At 41.0% G+C, this 15,242-nt stretch overlaps 1 protein-coding gene across 1 annotated transcript in view; it reads right to left on the reverse strand.

The window, feature by feature from the left end:
- The window catches only part of LOC131125136 (phospholipid-transporting ATPase ABCA1), an 89,486-nt gene extending 80,652 nt beyond the window's left edge, over nt 1–8,834 (reverse strand). Inside the window, exons 1-2 of the mRNA XM_078795770.1 lie at nt 8,713–8,834; nt 2,167–2,295 (exon numbers count right to left, since the gene is read on the reverse strand). Coding sequence (XP_078651896.1) covers nt 2,167–2,232 — 66 coding nt within the window. The 5' untranslated portion in view covers nt 2,233–2,295; nt 8,713–8,834. The remainder of the gene's footprint in view (nt 1–2,166; nt 2,296–8,712) is intronic.
- Nucleotides 8,835–15,242: the final 6,408 nt, after the last annotated feature.

Here is a 15,242-nt window from a genome sequence, read left to right on the forward strand (position 1 = left end):
GTCTTCGGGGCAAGAGGCGGGGTACACCCTGGACTGGTGGCCAGCCAATCACAGGGCACATATAGACAAACAACCATTCACACTCACATTCATACCTATGGACAATTTGGAGTCGCTAATTAACCTAGCATGTTTTTTTTTTGGAATGTGGGAGGAAACCGGAGTACCCGGAGAAAACCCACGCATGCACGAGGAGAACATGCAAACTCGGAATTGAGCTCGGGTCTCCTAGCTGTGAGGCCTGCGCGCTAACCACCGTGCAGCCAATGAATTACACAATAAATGAATTCTCTTGCTTCCAAGAGGTTTCAGCACTTTGACACGTTTCTTCAATAGAACAACGGCATGACCAGAGTGAGCCCCTTTGTCCATCACAGGCAAGGGGAGACAAGATTACAAGAACAAGAACAAACTATACAAATGTATTCAAATTGCATGTTGACGACTATAAATTTGTGTTTGTTGGTCAGTCGGGATTCAAATGAAAGCCTCTCGCGCCCCCACTATTTGAGAAGCACTGGTCTACAGTAGGGGCGGCACAGCGGTCTAGTGGTTAGCGCGCAGACCTCACAGCTAGGAGACCAGGGTTCAATTCCACCGTGTTGAGTTTGCATGTTCTCCCCGTGCATGGGTTTTCTCCGGGTATTCCGGTTTCCTCCCACATTCCAAAAACATGCTAGGTTAATTAGCGACTCCAAATTGTCCATAGGTATGAATGTGAGTGTGAATGGTTGTTTGTCTATATGTGCCCTGTGATTGGCTGGCGACTAGTCCAGGGTGTACCCTGCCTCACCCCCGAAGACAGCTGGGATAGGCTCCAGCACCCCCGCGACCCTCATGAGGAAAAGCGGTAGAAAATGAATGAATGAATGGTCTACAGTAAGTTCCATGCACGTGTTCCGGACTACTGTAGGCTTTGACTCAAATCTCACCTCTGACCAAGTTTTTCCATTTACTACTACTTCCTGGTTGTCACGACTCGCCATCTGCACATGATCATGATTTTATTGCCTCGGCTTTTATGATTATTGAATAAGAGGTCACTTCCTGCTGGAAGGGCCGCAATTCAGAATTCAGATTGTCACAAAAGCGGTTCAGTTTTTTCTTTTCTATCCTTTTTCAGCGCATCCACCCACTTGCTTTGTAAGCGTCTGAAACACAGCAGTGCGTAGAACAAAAGACATCAAAAAGAAAAAAAAAAAAGCTGAAAAACAGGCAAATTAAAAATTATTTTACACCGTCTTTGTCTTTACTGCACATAGAAACTACGATGTGTCTAAATATACAGAAATACGTGGCGCTAATTTGTCTTCGGGATAGTTAAAGGGGACAGTTTGTTTGTCCCGACATGAAAAATGACTATTAGATGAGACTGGTGGGAGTTGGCAAGGACAACAGCGCTGGTGGAGGGTCCTCATGGAGGTTAATGACCAATTATACGAATGCCTCGCCAAGCGCTTTTTAACGTTTTATAACTGGCATGGTTTTATGCCTCCAGTCTTGCGCATCATTTCAGAGGAGGACATTATCTATGCACGGAAGCGCTGCCGTCTCGCGCCACATTCCTGGAGGCTTTAAGGAATTTTCTATAGGGAGAAAATTATTTTAAAAGTCCAAACAAAAAATGGTGTGCGTATTTCACACAAAAATGTCTGTCAGATAAGGCGCATAAAATCAGGCAGCCTTTCCTGTTAGTAAGACAAACAAGCATGATTGTCATCCAGTTTGATAGGGTCACATGATTTAGTGGCCATGTATACGTTTCTTTTGAAAGATTATTATGGGGTTTTGTCATATACTACTCCCTATGTGTTTTTCTTTCTATTTGGCGCGTTAAAGCCGGGACAGAGTATTTGCCCTTCAAGTCACACACATAGGAGTTCGCCTTCCCTGTTCATTAAGCTGAAGACTGACTTTGTTAGCGCTATAATACAGCCAATGTGACATCATGTGCACAAGAAGTAGACATCTTAAAATTGAAGGTGACACTTTGAATTGGTCGGTATTAAAGGCAAGATTGCTCTTGTTCTCAGCGGGGAGGAAAGGGACTTAAAGGCAGCTTAGATCCATAGAAGACAATCTCCTATACCTTAGTCGCTGTAGGTAACTTTTTTTTGTTTACATTTTTTTTTTAAAAGAAAAAAAAACATTGGGGTTGATGGGCACCTTTTGTCTCTTCCGCAGGGTGAAGTTCTTCCACAGGAGCAGAGCGAACTGCGTCAGGAGACCCATTAAGCCTTGTCCCGGCAATATCCTGCCAAACGTCTCTATGGCAACTGGTCCACTTAATAAAACCTGCAGGGGGTGGTCGAGAAAAAAAGGTTTATTTGCTTTTTGAATACAGAGAGCGAGTGCTAATCATTCCCATTCCCAGAGACCTAAGGGGGAGGGCTTAAGGTGCAAGCACCTGCTCTTGGAATTATTACCTTTAGAATGTTTTTATATTACTGTGAAGTATGCTCTATGCAGAAATCATACGTTTACATTGAAAAAATGATAAACACCATGATATACAATGCCATAGATTGTACATACATTGTATTGAAGAGCGGCTTTCTTGTAACGGAGGGTTTCAGGATGCTAGCTGATGTGGAAGTTTGGTGTAAATAAAGGATGGAGCTAGGGCTCACGCAACACACTTCCGGCCTTCGAAATAAGACTGGTTTCTGCTATATCATGTTTACAACATCAGGGTTTCATAAAAAAACAACTTATACCAACACTGAAGACCTTGTACTCTTGTAGAAAAAAAACTTCAAAACATTTATATGCAAGTTAAAGGGGACCTATTTAGTTTTTTCCACTCTTCTGACCGTTTAATATAGTTAGAATGTTGTATTCTCGTGTTAAACGATGCCAAAGTTTCAGATAATAAGGTTTCCGCATTTGGAAATGAGTCCTGAAAGAAGTTTGAGATGGCTCAAAACGCTCGGTTTCAAAAGGCGTGGTAAAACTGCCCCTTTGTGATGTCACAGAGGGGCGGACTTCCTTATATGGTTCATAGTTGGGAAGCACTTTGGGGCGTGTGACCAATCACAGCGGTGTGGGCATGCCCGGAGGCGCACCATTTAGGCAGGAAGCACAAATTCAGCAAAATCAAAGTTTTCTGTGAGGGTTATTGTGTGTAGCTGCTCTATAGGAGACTACAAAGTTTCCAGAAATAGCATAATAAGTCCCCTTTAAATGTGATACTAGTTGAAAATAAGACAGTCATAGTAAAATTGATAAGAAGTTAATAAACAATTCATGGAAAAGTTCAGACATTTCATCCAAAAAGAACTCTGGTGAACGCACTAAAAACCTTCTTACCTTCCTACAAACAAAAAAGCATTAGCATTGAGAATTGTGAGGAACTACAATCAAAACAAAAAATCTGAATCTAAATTGAAAGCATTCAAATTCAAATGATTTTCAACCTGAGTGGATTTTTATTGGTTGCCACAGCAAATCAATCTCCTCCATCCAACCCTGTCTTCAGCATCTGTCTCTCTCACACCAACTACCCTTATGTCCTCCTTCACTACATCCATAAATCTCCTCGTTGGTCTTCCTCTAGCGTCCCACCTGGAAGCTCTAAACGCAGCATCCTTCTACCAATATATTCACTATCTCTCCTCTGGACATTGACTTCATCTCCAAGGCCTCTAATGCAATGTCCCTTTGATGTACTCGTTCCTGATCCTATCCATCCTGGTCACTCCCAATGGGAACCTCAGCATCCTCATCTCTACTCCAGTTCTGCTTCCTGTCTTTTCCTCAGCGGCACTAGTCCGTTCATTTGCACAAAATGTCAGTTGATAGCTTGGCTTAAAAGTCAACTTTTTGACACTTATTGGTCACCGTTAAATGTCGCCGAGATTCATTTGTCTCGTGCCTCCATCCATGCATATTCCACATCAGTTTGACATGATTGGCAAAGTTCTACATTTTATTTAAAACACAGCCGTTTTGACCCTTAAAGACTTGCTGTCGGTGTGAGTTGAATCGTATTTGTTGTGTCATTCTGCAAACTGAGACCTGTCACTTGTGGTTTTTTTCGGGTCGAATTCAAGAAAAATATGACTGTATTATCAAGCAGGGCGAAAATTCTTTTGCAATGGAATATGTACACCAGTTGGAGCAGGTGAGGATGGGCATTTTTCCACCCAGGGTGAGCTGGCCTTGACGTTTAACGCTCCATTTCCCTCTTCCTGCCGTTTCCCCTCTGTGTGTTTACATTATTTACAGCAGCAGCTCCCTTTTATTCACTGTCATTTAGGCTCCTGACACTGGCTTTTCTTTTCCAAATGGCTAAATTAGCGCTTTGTTGGCCTTAGGGAAACAATGTTTTCTATGCTAACTAACACTTCTGTATCAGTAGGTATTTCTCTGTTGACATCCACGAAAAATTGCTGTTATTTGGGGTTATTGTGTCCTTACAAAGAGGTCTTTTATGAACACAACACAACACTGTGCTGCATTCACTGACACACGTATGGTCAAAAGCTTCACTCTGAAAAAATGTCAAGCATTAAGGGTATGGACATCATCTGACAATTGAATATACAGTACATTAGGTCCAAAAATGTGCATTGAGATACTTGTTTTAATACAAATATGTAATGGTATTTAAACATATATGTAATTTTTAAATATGTCCACCAAGTAAAGATAATCCATGCATCCATTTTCTATGCCATATATCCTCATTAGTGTACCAGGGGTTTGCTGGAGCCTATCCCAGCTAACTTCTCGCGAGAAGCAACCAATTGTGATTCATTCATTTTCTACCGCTTTTCCTCACGAGGGTCACAGGAGTGCTGGAGCCTATCCCAGCTGTCTTCGGGCGAGAGGCGGGGTACACCCTGGACCGGTCGCCAGCCAATCACAGGGCACATATAGACAAACAACCATTCACACTCACATTCATACCTATGGACAATTTGGAGTGGCCAATTAACCTAGCATGTTTTTCGGAGTCCCCGGAGAAAACCCATGCATGCACGGGGAGAACATGCAAACTCCACACAGAGATGGCCGAGGGTGGAATTAAACCCTGGTCTCCTAGCTGTGAGGTCTGCGCGCTAACCACTCGACCACCGTGCCGCCCTGATTATTCTACAATAATGTCTAATTGTTAAATATCTGCCTGCCGCACCTCCTCTGGTGCCCATTGTTAAGGTGCAGGGTCGTCAGCCGGCAACCACCATTGTGGTCAATGTTTCGCCACCGTTGTGGGGTTTATTTCTTTCCTCGCCACCTGTCCCTCCTCCTCAACCGGAGCCAAAAGCTGCCCTTTTCTGCCTCATCTGACAGTTCTGTTACTGCTTTCTTCATCTTACCTCCAAGTCACTCCTGCATCCCTCAGGAGGCGTATGGTTGGCAGACACACAAAGCCGAGACATCCCACTTCGACCGGGGGAGATGGTGGTCTTCCAGCCAGCCTCCCGGCACTCAGCAAACACCTCTGTGTACTTGGCATTATTGTGCTCAAAGGCAGCCTCAATCACTTCCTCCTATGGAATTGTCGGTGTGATGAGGTGCAATGCCCTTGTGTAGGTAGACCAAACAACATGGAGGTGGTTTCTGTGGGGAATCGAAGATGTCCCACTTTGGCATGGTGTATCTTGGTTCCTCACCTTCCATGACAACGTTGCTGTGGTTCTTGACTGGTTGTGATTTTTTTTTTGTCCTGTCAACATCTCTCCAGGACCTTGGCTAGCGTTTTCAGGACGTGGTCGTGTGTTGCAGAGAACGCTCCACGTTCTCGGTGGCGTGGAGAATGAGGATGAATCCTTGCCTGTGACAATTCCGTCCAAGTTTCCTTGTTGACCCTGCTACACAGCCTTCATCTAATGCTCTTCTTCCGTCCTCGTCACCTCTGACATCACCATATCCTGATCTATCAATGATCTCCTTGGGGTTGCAGCCTACTGCCAGGTTTAGGAACCTTGGCGTGGGCATTCCTTATACCGACTGGTCAGTGGACTCTCGCACTTCCACCTACGTACTTCCATGTACATTCATTTTTGTTATGTTGTGTTTTTGTATTTCCTTAAGTCATGCTGCCCGTCCCGTCTTAAAGACTCCATTGACTGCACCCCTCAGCCTTGTCTCCGCATCCTGACATAATGCAACTCGCTATAATAGCAAAACATAACTTGTACTGTATATTGCCGTATTTGTTGTACTTTGCACAAAGAGTGTTTATTTATGAAATGCAGTTGCGCCTCTCTAAATTGCAGTTCAAATATTACCATTATTTTAAAAAAATAATAATTAATTTATAAATGGGGCAGCACGGCGGACTAGTGGTTAGCACGCAGACTTTACAGCTAGGAGACCAGGGTTCAATTCCACCCTCGGCCATCTCTGTGTGGAGTTTGCATGTTCTCCCCGTGCATGCGTGGGTTTTCTCCGGGTACTCCGGTTTCCTCCCACAGCCAAAAAAAATCATACAATTTAAGTTTGTTATGTAATGTATACCAGAAATGTCAACTTTACATTCAGTATAGTTACTCCAGACCCTGTTCACTCTGCAATATCTGATAAACCTCCACGTGCAATATTAAGTCTCTAAATACAATATATTAAGTTCTATGTGAAGTATTTCTATAATGCCTCATATTAACTCACTAGCAAGATCTCAGTGTATAGACTGGTCATATATCTCATCTCGTTTCATATTATCTACATACTGTGTTGTATATAACTCTGGGTAAAACTGTTGATTTTGTTAATACTTGGGTTGTTTATATTATTTTTCTATATTGTGTATTTTGTACTGCTTAACTGACTCTGTACTCTTGCTGCTGTGCAATGCAAATTTCCCCACTGAGGGACGAATAAAGGCATATCTTATCTTATCTTATCTTATCTTATCTTAACCGATGCCAGATGCTGTGGTGTGCAGCCGTAGATTAACTGAAGCATGACTGCTATATTAGTTCCAATAAGTAGGTGATAAAGGCAGAGAAAAAAAAAAAAAAAAGGAGCGAAACTACCAAGATGACAACACGCTGACACATGTGTGGCCTTTGGGAGACAACACATTACTACATACTAGGTAGCAAAGCCTAATCAGATATTTGTCACGCGGAAAAGAGCATAAGACAGCACAGAATGTCAGCAGCATTTGTAAAATAAAATAAAAAAAAAAAAAAGGATACTGTCTAGGCCCTCTCAAGGTAGCTCAATCTGTCTCCCTCTTCTTCTTCTTAATGTCCCTGATGTCCTCCCTGCACCAACTGTTTCATGTTTATCTACATGCAGGGACACAATAGCAGTACAATGCAGTACACCACTGCAATAATAACTTTGCACTTTCAAATAAATCAAACAGTTTTTTTTGTACTATTTTGGGGGTTGTCTACATTGACATTTACTTTGTATTTTAATTGTGTCAATTTAAGGTTGTGATAGTGCTGGGAAAGAAGCTATTACCGAGAGTCTGTTTTTGATTTGTGTGACCCGAAGCGCTTTCCAGAGGGGAGCAGATCAAACAGGTGACGGCCAGGTGGGAATTGTCTTTGATGATGCTTTTGGCTCCACTGAGTTTGTAAGCGATGTGATCTTTTGTGCTGTGCTGATCACTGCTCTGCGGTGCCTTTTTGTGCGTGCCACTGTGCACCCTGCGTACCGCACCATGATGCAGAATACCAGTACGCTTGGGGAGAAGGTCACCAGCAGTTTCTCCTCTAAGTTGTTTTCGCTGAGAACTCTCAGGGAATGGAGTCGTTGCCGAGCCTTCTTCACCACCGCTTTGGTTTTTTGGGAGACCAGGGGCCTCGTTTGTAAAAGTGTGGAGTGGATTCCATCCCAAAACATTGCATGCTCACAAATCTTTGAATGTATGTACACAAGTAAATATACGATCTGTAAAACCATACGACGCACACTGGACTTCTCATTATAAATCTCACCTGCTGTGACTGCCGAGCTTAGATCTCCACCCTGCTGTAACCCCACTACTCACAAAACGTTGGCTATTTTAACAAAAAAATTTATATACACAGTATATATATATATATATTCATTCATTTTCTACCGCTGTCTTCGGGCGTGAGGTGGGGTACACACACACACATATATATATATATATATATATATATATATATATATATATATATATATATATATATATACACATAGATACACGTACATACATACATACATACATACATACATACATATACACATATACATATACATATGTATGTGTGTATGTGTATGTGCATATATAAATACTGTGTATACTCTGTGTGTGAGCTAAATACACTTTGACACCGAGGTATTTCACAGAAGTCACTGAAGAAGGTAATCATTAACAAGGAACCAAGTTAAAGTTCACCGTACTGTATGACACATACTAAATTATGAGACCATAACTTCCTTTTTTTAAATACTGTCAGCCAGTCATGTCCAAATGTCTTTCCGGGAGCCATTTTTCCGGGAGGCTCACAGCCCCATGTTTATAGGCCTTGGGTGGATTTTAGAAAAGGGACAATTACAGCATAAAAACAGAAAATAGAAAAAGTAATCATTTGTAATTAGAAGAAAATAAGTTGAAATGGTAATACTAATAACACTCGTTAAAATTATAAAAAAATATCAACATAGTCAGTATGCAGCCCTCGGTGGAAAGAGTTAGGTAAGCCATGACTAAGTCATTCTAGCAGAGACAAAACAAGCAACAAAATTAAAAGACATACTAAATGACAAAAACAAGCTTACCTCCTTGCTGTGTTGCCGTCACCACTTGCTGGCGGCCATGTGAGAGCTGTGCATCACAATAAAAGTCCTCATGTCGATTGACCTGAAGCCCTGCCCACCTGCGTCTTCTTCTCCTTTTACCTGGAGTCATAAAGCATGCAAATGACCTCCGCTCAGCCCACCATGGCGACAGTAGCCACGGTGATAGCACACAGGTGGTGTGTGTTACAGCGTGTTTACCCTTGTACCGGAGGCAGCCACGGACACGTGCACGCACACTTGTTAGCTAGGTCACATGGCGAGTTGAAGGATGATGACCTACAATTCTCCAAACCTGATTTTAGCATCTATTAGGGGATGTCTTACCTTGCTACCTGTATTTACGTGCTTCCCAAGGGTTAATAAACGTGTTAATAAATCAGTTTACTCACTGTATGACCTGTTTCTTCACTTCACAGCGAACAAGAATCCTGCTCCAATTAAACAAGAATCAGATAACTTGGAAGTAGTGGGCCCTGAACTCATTCTTCAAGGGACCTGGTCAAATCTGTTTTTAATGTTTTTAATGTTTTAACTGTGTATTAACGAATGAATGTTGTATTTTGGTGTCTCTTCTACTATGTTTACTTGCTTTATTCAACATTCTTCTGTACAGTCTTTGAGTATTTGGAAAAGCGCTATACAAATAAAATGTATTATTATTATTATTATTATTAAATACCTTACCTCCACCCTCGGGCATCTCTGTGTGGAGTTTGCATGTTCTCCCCGTGCATGCGTGGGTTTTCTCCGGGTACTCCGGTTTCCTCCCACATTCCAAAAAAAAAACATGCTAGGTTAATTGGAGACTCCAAATTGTCCATAGGTATGAATGTGAGTGTGAATGGTTGTTTGTCTATATGTACCCTGTGATTGGCTGGCGACCAGTCCAGGGTGTACCCCGCCTCTCGCCCGACAGACAGCTAGGATAGGTTCCAGCAACCCCCTTGTGAGGAAAAAGCGGTAGAAAATGAATGAATCACAATTATCTTTACTGGTTGCTTCTCGCGAGAAGTTAGCTGGGATAGGCTCCAGCAAAACCCTGGTACACTAATGAGGATATATGGCATAGAAAATGGATGCATGGATTATCTTTACTTGGTGGACATATTTAAAAATTACATATATGTTTAAATACCATTACATATTTGTATTAAAACAAGTATCTCAATGCACATTTTTGGACCTAATGTACTGTATATTCAATTGTCAGATGATGTCGATACCCTTAATGCTTGACATTTTTTCAGAGTGAAGCTTTTGACCATAGGCTCCAGCATGCCCGCGACCCTCATGAGGAAAAAGCGATAGAAAATGAATGAATGAATGAAGTCCACAAAACATGTGGATTGGTTGGACAAATTCCAGGGTCCAGGACCCTGGCATGGGTGGGACTACAACGAAAACCTCATTGCACCTTGTGTAGAGGTTCAAGTAGAGGAGGCTGAGGAGTGTGACTCCCCCTATATTTGGAGCAAACCCTCCAGCGTCCTTCTTAAAAATCGGGGACCACTTACTTGAGATTGACGGCACTCTTTGAGTTTGGGGGGGGGGGGGGGGGGGGGTTGCGGTCCATCATGCTTCTTCTCCACTGGTAAAGATTGTGTTTTAACTGTTTTTTTATGGTTTCAAAACAACTACAAAAAATATTTGATGCTGCAGAAGCACTCCTTCCTTGTGTTTCTATTAGTATTCTAGACGGGACGGGGAGGTTTACTGATACGGGAACAGCAGGTGCGCTCTGGCATTGCTGCTCCCTCGGAGCGGCAGCACATCATTAGGCCAGGCAATTATTTTGCTTCAGTGAAGGTCTCACCTGTATGTTCAGTGGCAGTGTGAGAACTTAAATGAAAAGTACCAAAGAACAGTTTGAAAGTGCCCGAGGGACATGGCGGTTTGATTACAATCATGACAGGAAACGCGGCACCATGCAATAGATTCTACTCGCTATTATTTATCATCTCTAATTGCAATATTTATTTGCAAAAAAAATGCATTTCCATTGGAAAAAAAAAAACTTGAAAGAAAATTGTTTTTTCAGCACACATGGGTCCTAATTAGCACCAAAATACCCAGTGTTTACTTCCTGTCTACCTTTCTCATGTATACCATTTTCATATCACTCTTTATTACCAAGCATAATAAACCACCGCCATCTTTTTAGTATGTATAGTTGTTGCTATAAAACCCTTAATAAATTCACTTCCCTCCTTAAGAAAAGATCATCACCTGGAGTACTTTCACGCTACATAGTCGCAAATGGGGCCTAACATGGAATTAATTCTGGTACTTACTATTGCCTGACACAACAGTACAAATCAACAACAAAGCAAAATATACATTGTGTCTGTTTTAACACAATAAGAATACGGCAGAAAAAGACAAAAACCATACATACCTCAAGGTAGGAAGTTCATCCACATGCTGTCCACTCTTTGGATGGGACACGCTTCCCAATACAGGTGTTGCCTTAGAGGAGGTCACAGCTGAGCTTTCTATTATTCTTGTGCCACGTCTTCTTCTTCTTCTGCATCGCAGGCGGAGACATGTCCTGAGGTGGAAAAAAAAAAGAAGACACCTGAAAAGTTGAGGGGAAAAAACAAAAAACGCCAACCTTTTCTTGACAGATGCTGTTGCAATGTTTTGACGAAGCCAAAAAGACAAAAAAAAAAAAAAACACGTCCCACACGGATTGAGCACAGGCACAAGCACATCTGATCTAGCTATTTCACTTTTTTTGGATACTTTCCACCCGAGTTTGACAATGTGGGAGTAGAAGAACACCTCCATATTTGGATGCCGATGAGGGGGGTTCAAACTGCGGACCGGGGGCTGGCAAGTTTTTCTTTCAGCGATAGCTTTTTGGTTTTAGCTCTCCAAAGTGGTGGTGCTAACTCACTACTGATGAAATGACAGGCGACATAGCTTAAGTACGACTTCATTCAATGGATCGCTGTCAAATTTCGACAGGTTATTTTAGACATATGGATGACATTAAATAATAAAGTTTAAAGTAAATTATATCATTAATGTGTGTGTGGGTGAAACATTGCGGTATTTGAAACATGAACACATATTTCTTTCCCTTTTCTGTGTATTCTAGCGCGAGAAAAGTAGTTTATGTGAGCTTGCTAGCATGGGAAATACTAGCCTCAACAGGAAATGTCTAAAATGTCCAGGTTGTATACTTTAATGTAATACTGCAAGGAGATTTATCTTATCGTTTTAAAATTTTGACATATATTAGTCACACAGATGAAATTCAATGGGTGTATTTTTCTTGTATTACTTTATTTAAATTTTTGAAAGCACTTTTGTCAGCTTTGTATATGTTTTGACAGTTACTATGGTACCCATTATGTCATTGTATGGTCATAGCATAGCATTATTAAAAAAAAAAAAAAAAACTGTATTAGGGAAAGCAGGAAGTGAACAAATGTAAAACTGATTGTAAAAGTACCAGATGGAACTGACATGTGGAACTGTGAACTCATTATGGGATGCATTAAATTGTAATCTGATAAAACCATTACCATTTTGTTATGCAAAACTCAGCTCCAAACTAATTATACACTTGTATAATGAAAATGACAGGTGATACATATACTTCATTCGATTTTATTTGTTTTTTGTTATCGGTCACTGAAATTTTGACAGGATATATAAGATAGTGGGTGATATTTAAATGAGCAATGTGAGTGGTCAAAGCAAGATGTGAAATTTTGGCTTTTACCGGAAGATCAGATTGTCACCATAGTCTCCCCTTTTTGCTATATAGTATATTTTTTCTTAAGCCCTGAATGCAAAACATAGTCTGCAAAAATGTTCATGCATAAAAAATGTACGGTGTGTTTGAAGCCACTAGAAGGGGAAAACCAGGACACAATGGCTATATTCAAATCCTCCTTTACACACGGCTGTTGTGCTGGCTGACCTTTTCTCAAACGGGTTTGATAACGCCGCTTCCCAATGATCCTATTTATTTGAATGGATCATGAGGTTGCCAGGCTTCATTCAGCATTCAGACTGTGCGGAAAGAGTTTCCAATCTGAGCGCACAAAAGGCAGGCATCGTTCAGGAGTAATCGCTCGCACTGAATGTCGTCTATAGCTCTGCTTAAAAAAAAAATGCCTAAAAAGGGCACCTGGGTAATCATTTCTAAAAATAATCTGCCACATATTGTCTGTTGGGATACAAATGGAATGGACAAAATGCAGGGAATAGGGTGGTTTTGACTCATTTGACTGCTATGTTCGACTATTATATTCAAAATTTTTCCTATAATGCACATACAACAATAATTAATAACTACAGAAAGTGCAGAAACAGATAGGACAAGGTCGCTGCTACAAGCATCCTGAATGATTTTGCTTGGCTGCGCTGTACTTCCCTTAGAGATAGGGTAGGAGCTCTCTCATCCAAGAGAGCCACTGCTCCTCCACATAGAGACAAGCTAGATGATGTGGCTCGGACTTAGGGTCAAAATGCCTCCTGGACAGATTCAGATTTTCTGTTAAAATCCAATCATTTATGCAGTCATTATTACCAAAAAATGCAAAACGCAAAGTACTTATGTTTTCGATTGAAAGTCAATTGAAAGTTATTTGCTGTCATTTTAATCAAACTGTTCAAAATCCATTTTGATTATTTGTCTTTTGGATTTTAGGCATATATTGAAAACACCAATAGAACAAAGATTTGCATAAACATGAATGTATGCAATGTGAGTGTGAATGGTTGTCTGTCTATATGTGACCTGTGATTGGCTGGCCACCAGTCCAGGGTCTACCCCGCCTCTCGCCTGAAGACAGCTGGGATAGGCTCCAGCACACCTGCGATCCTCATGAGGATAAGCGGTATAGAAAATAGATAGGTGGATGAACTACAAGTACTCGTGCTGTTTATGAAAGTGGGGAATGAGTACCCCGAGGGGGTACTTCAATTCAATGCATAGCGGGTATGTGAAAAAAAAAAAAAAAAAATTGGCGCCTAACACTCAAAATTACGAGGGTGCCCGAATGCCTCGGTGCGAGCAGACCACAGCAGAAAGGAGACAGAGCAGCAAGTTGTTCCTTGCTCTATGTGCATCATATCCATATCAACAAATAAGTACGTTCAATATTTCAGGTTAATTAACATAATCCGGTTTATGTTTTTTTTTTAAGTGTGCAGGACTCGGGGGTGCATGTCTGAAGGGGTACCTCATTGGTGCCTGTCAAAAGTTTGAGAACCACTGAGCTATTGCAAATAATACATATGTAAAGCAAAACATTCTTGTACAAATGGCGTCTTTCCTGTTGACGACTGACCCCAGATCACCTACTAAATAAACAAAGTATGATTTGGTTATGCAATAAAAGACACTTAAGATACAGGAAAACTAAAAAAAATCTGTGTCTTCCTACTCCAGTTATTGACAAAATATGGATCACTACTGGGTGTTTTTTGCAGCCCGGAGCTCCACTGTAGCGTAACTGACTTCTGTACTGGAGAACACACAGCAAGAGGAAAATAGTCGATGCCGGAGGATTGTTTGCACGAAAAAAAAGGCAGCATGTTCATGTATCTGCATGCATGGCACTTTTTGTACTGTACTACTGACTTAAGAGGTGGAGATAAGTCATCGCCTTAGCGCAGCAAGTATACTGCAATGCACCACAACGCATCTATACATACTGCATGCACTTAGTGAGAGGAGAGCTTCACCTCTAAGATTTGCATGAGGAGTGACATGAGTGCAAAACGACATAAGCACTTTTGTTGGTTTCAGCTTGAGGTGACCAGCAGACGGCCGGACATTCTCTTTCTCCTTTTGGTTGATATTTTATAAAATGCAGAATTACTTTTTGTTCAGGAGTGGTTTTGGTCTTGGAACGTGTAAGCCGTTTTTGCCCAGTGTCTTTCTTACTGTGGATCATGAACACTGACTTTGAAGTGGACTTTTTTGGGTTTGTTTTGTATTGTGGACTCCCATCGAGCAGCTGCACGCAATAACCCGAACAGAAAGCTTTCTAGATCTTCTAGAATCTGCACCTATTCCAGCTGTATTTCGTTGGCTTTCCAGTTTTGATATGGATGCTGTATGGTATCATGTACCCAGAAAAAAATATTACATTTGATTAATGTTCATGTTAAAGGTTAAATAACTGTTAATAGTTATCCTCCCTATCCGTGTGGAAGTGGTAAGTTTTTGGTCGCTAGCTCTCTAGTTTGCGAGTTAGCATGTGTCTCAAGACCCTGCAGTTGCGCAATATGTTGTAAATAAAAAGAGTATAAATGTGACTATAGTCGTGTTTTGTCATGTCTACAGGGCTCTAATAATGCTTTGTTCATTTTAATCTGAAAAAATAATTTGTCTACCCGCCAACTATGTGGTTTCTTAAGTTTTTATTATTTGCAGTTTTATTATTTTATTTATTTATTTATTACTGATTGATTTTCTTTATTCTTGATTTGTTTATTTATTTTTCATCTTATTTTGTGTAGAAAAATAAAAATTAAGATATTTAAGA

Source organism: Doryrhamphus excisus, linkage group LG2 (assembly GCF_037039965.1).
Source record: "Doryrhamphus excisus strain RoL-2023G ecotype Guam linkage group LG2, RoL_Dexc_Guam_v1.1, whole genome shotgun sequence".
Taxonomy (NCBI): Eukaryota; Metazoa; Chordata; class Actinopteri; order Syngnathiformes; family Syngnathidae; genus Doryrhamphus; species Doryrhamphus excisus.